The 2,234-nt window shown below is 59.5% G+C and overlaps 1 protein-coding gene across 1 annotated transcript in view; it reads left to right on the top strand.

The window, feature by feature from the left end:
* Window positions 1-408: 408 nt before the first annotated feature.
* Window positions 409-2,234, top strand: part of PCNX2 (pecanex homolog 2) — a gene marked incomplete at its 3' end in the record, with an annotated part of 168,179 nt that continues 166,353 nt past the window's right edge. The window contains exons 1-2 of the mRNA XM_023519783.1: window positions 409-461; window positions 932-1,031. Of these exons, the coding sequence (XP_023375551.1) occupies window positions 409-461; window positions 932-1,031 (153 nt within the window). The remainder of the gene's footprint in view (window positions 462-931; window positions 1,032-2,234) is intronic.

Raw genomic sequence — 2,234 nt, 5'->3', positions numbered from 1 at the left:
CCTCCGCACCCCCTGACGCGCGGTGGCGAGGTCGCCGCTCACGACAGCGGCCAGCTTTGTCTTTGGCCTCCGCCGTGGCGCTGGTCCCTGCTCGTCGTTGCCTGCTCGAGTGACTCTCCCCCCGTGTAGGTGCCCGCGACGGCCGGGTCACCTTGGTCTCCGACCCTCTTCCTCTTTCTGTCCTGCCCGAGCCCTTCGTCCCTGTCATCTGTGGTCCCGCGCGTGTCCGCACTCCACGTTCTCGCCCAGGACATTGTCGTTCCCTTTCGTGGAGCTCGATGCGGATCCCTCCCCAGCCCGTATCTCTTTCAGACGCCTGTCCGGACTAAGCTCTGGGACCGCGCTGTCCCTGCCCTCGCCCCCAAGTCCCCAGGCAGCCCGCACGCATGGAGGCCAGTTTTTGCCTATATGCTCCATAACTCCATTCATTTCACAGCATACTCGCCAACCCCAACGGAAAGGTACCTCGCTCTTCACCTGCACGGTGACTGGCTCCTAAGCCCTAAGGCGTGTTCGACCCTCAGTGTCGCGTCGGCTCCTGCCCGCGTGGGCGTGGGGCGGTCGCCGGGCGCTGCGCCCACGTCGCATGCTCGCCCCAAGCCGTCCGCTGCCCAGGATGAGGTCCGGGGAACTCCGTGTGACCCACGAACCCGACGTCTGCTTATCGCTGTCCTTAAGCTTCCGACCGTCCCATTGCCTCCCTCCTGAGCCCGGCACAGTGGGCACACGCGGCCACGGTGACGTTTTCCGCAGATGGCGCGTCTCTTTATCCTCACATCCGTCTGCCTGGCGAGCTCACGTTCAGCCTTAAGTCCCAGTTCTCCGGGTCTCACTGACGCCACCCCTCGGTCACCGACTCGGTCCCCGACTCGGCCACACCCCCTCTTCAGAGCCTCAGCTCTTTCTTATACCCGTGTGTGTCGGTTCCCAGCCCCGGGAGTGCCCCAAGTGAAACTCGAAAGCGCTCCCCCAAACGCGAAGGCCAGGAGCGGGTGGAGAAAGAGGCGGCCCCTCCAGATCGGAAGGTGCGGGTGAGTCATCGAACAGCGCGTGAGGCTGTCTCGGGAGGAGGCGGTCTCTGCACGCAGCACCCAGTGTTAAGAGTTCACACAGAGGCCTGAGCGGGGTTCGGGGGCGTGTGCACTGCAGACCATCTCAATAACACGTCGCTCTCCAGGCTACGACCTCGGAGGGGCTCCTGGTGTGGGAGTGGGGGCTGCACATATGTGTGCGGGGGGCGAGAGGCAGCAAAGAGCTCCAGTTGCCCCCATCTGGCTCTTGGGTCAACCCGGTCTCACCCTCGTTGTGAACCCCAACAGTATGCGTCACACGATCCTATTATGTCACCCAGCACATTTCGTTGCAAGTCTTTGTTTATTTGCCTGGCTCCTTTTGTAGTCTGTGAACTTCTTCATGGTCAGGGCCACATTTTATTTATAGGTGCTTTCTCATTCTTTAGAAAAATGCCTGGCACACAGACAGTGCTCAATAAATGTTGGATGAATCGGGCACCGATAACTAAGGGCGCTCCCTCAGTGCAGGAACAGACCCGCTGTGCGAAGGAGGCTCCTTAGTGTGGGTCTCTCCTGTGGAGTTGACTGATCGATCATTTGTTCGTTAAACATTTATGCAGCACCTGCTCGGTTTCAAGCATCGAGGCCGTATGAAAGCAAGCATCATCTGTGTCTTTGAGAACATTTTTCTTCCCATACAGAAAGAGCACTATCACGTTTTTGTTAGTCATTCCTGCAGGTGAAGGCAGAGTGCGGAGTGGTTAAGGCTGAAGGCACACGCGCCAGGGTGAGACCTTTCCGTGGCCCAGTGGATTTTCGTGTCCCAGACGGGCTCCTTGGGCTGGACCTTCCCTTATTTCATTTTGGCATCAGAAGGCTGGCACGCCGCTGCTGGCGCTGACCAAGGCAGCCACAAGCAAATGCTGGTGCACACCCGCGGGCGGCCGGGGCATGCAGGGCGCACGGAGCAGGGGAGAGATGCGTCTGGGGCAGACGAGGCCAGCGTGGTGCAGGAAAGGCGTGTTTGGGGTCGTGGAGCCTGCTAGTCCTCGTTCTTCCCCAAAGGCCCTAACTCACCAGGGCACCCTCTGCTGGTCCCTGGGGAAGACAAGCTCGCTGCTCCTCCTCCCTTTCCCAAACCTGTTCTCTTCAAGAGCCTAAAACTCATTTGCTTTATTGATTACTAGTAACGCGGGCTTCCTTTCCTCCTTCTAAAGATGA

This window comes from Pteropus vampyrus, unplaced genomic scaffold, assembly GCF_000151845.1.
Source record: "Pteropus vampyrus isolate Shadow unplaced genomic scaffold, Pvam_2.0 Scaffold237, whole genome shotgun sequence".
Classification (NCBI taxonomy): domain Eukaryota; kingdom Metazoa; phylum Chordata; class Mammalia; order Chiroptera; family Pteropodidae; genus Pteropus; species Pteropus vampyrus.
Note: the sequence above shows the minus strand (reverse complement) of the source record. Positions and strands in the feature narration are given on the sequence as shown.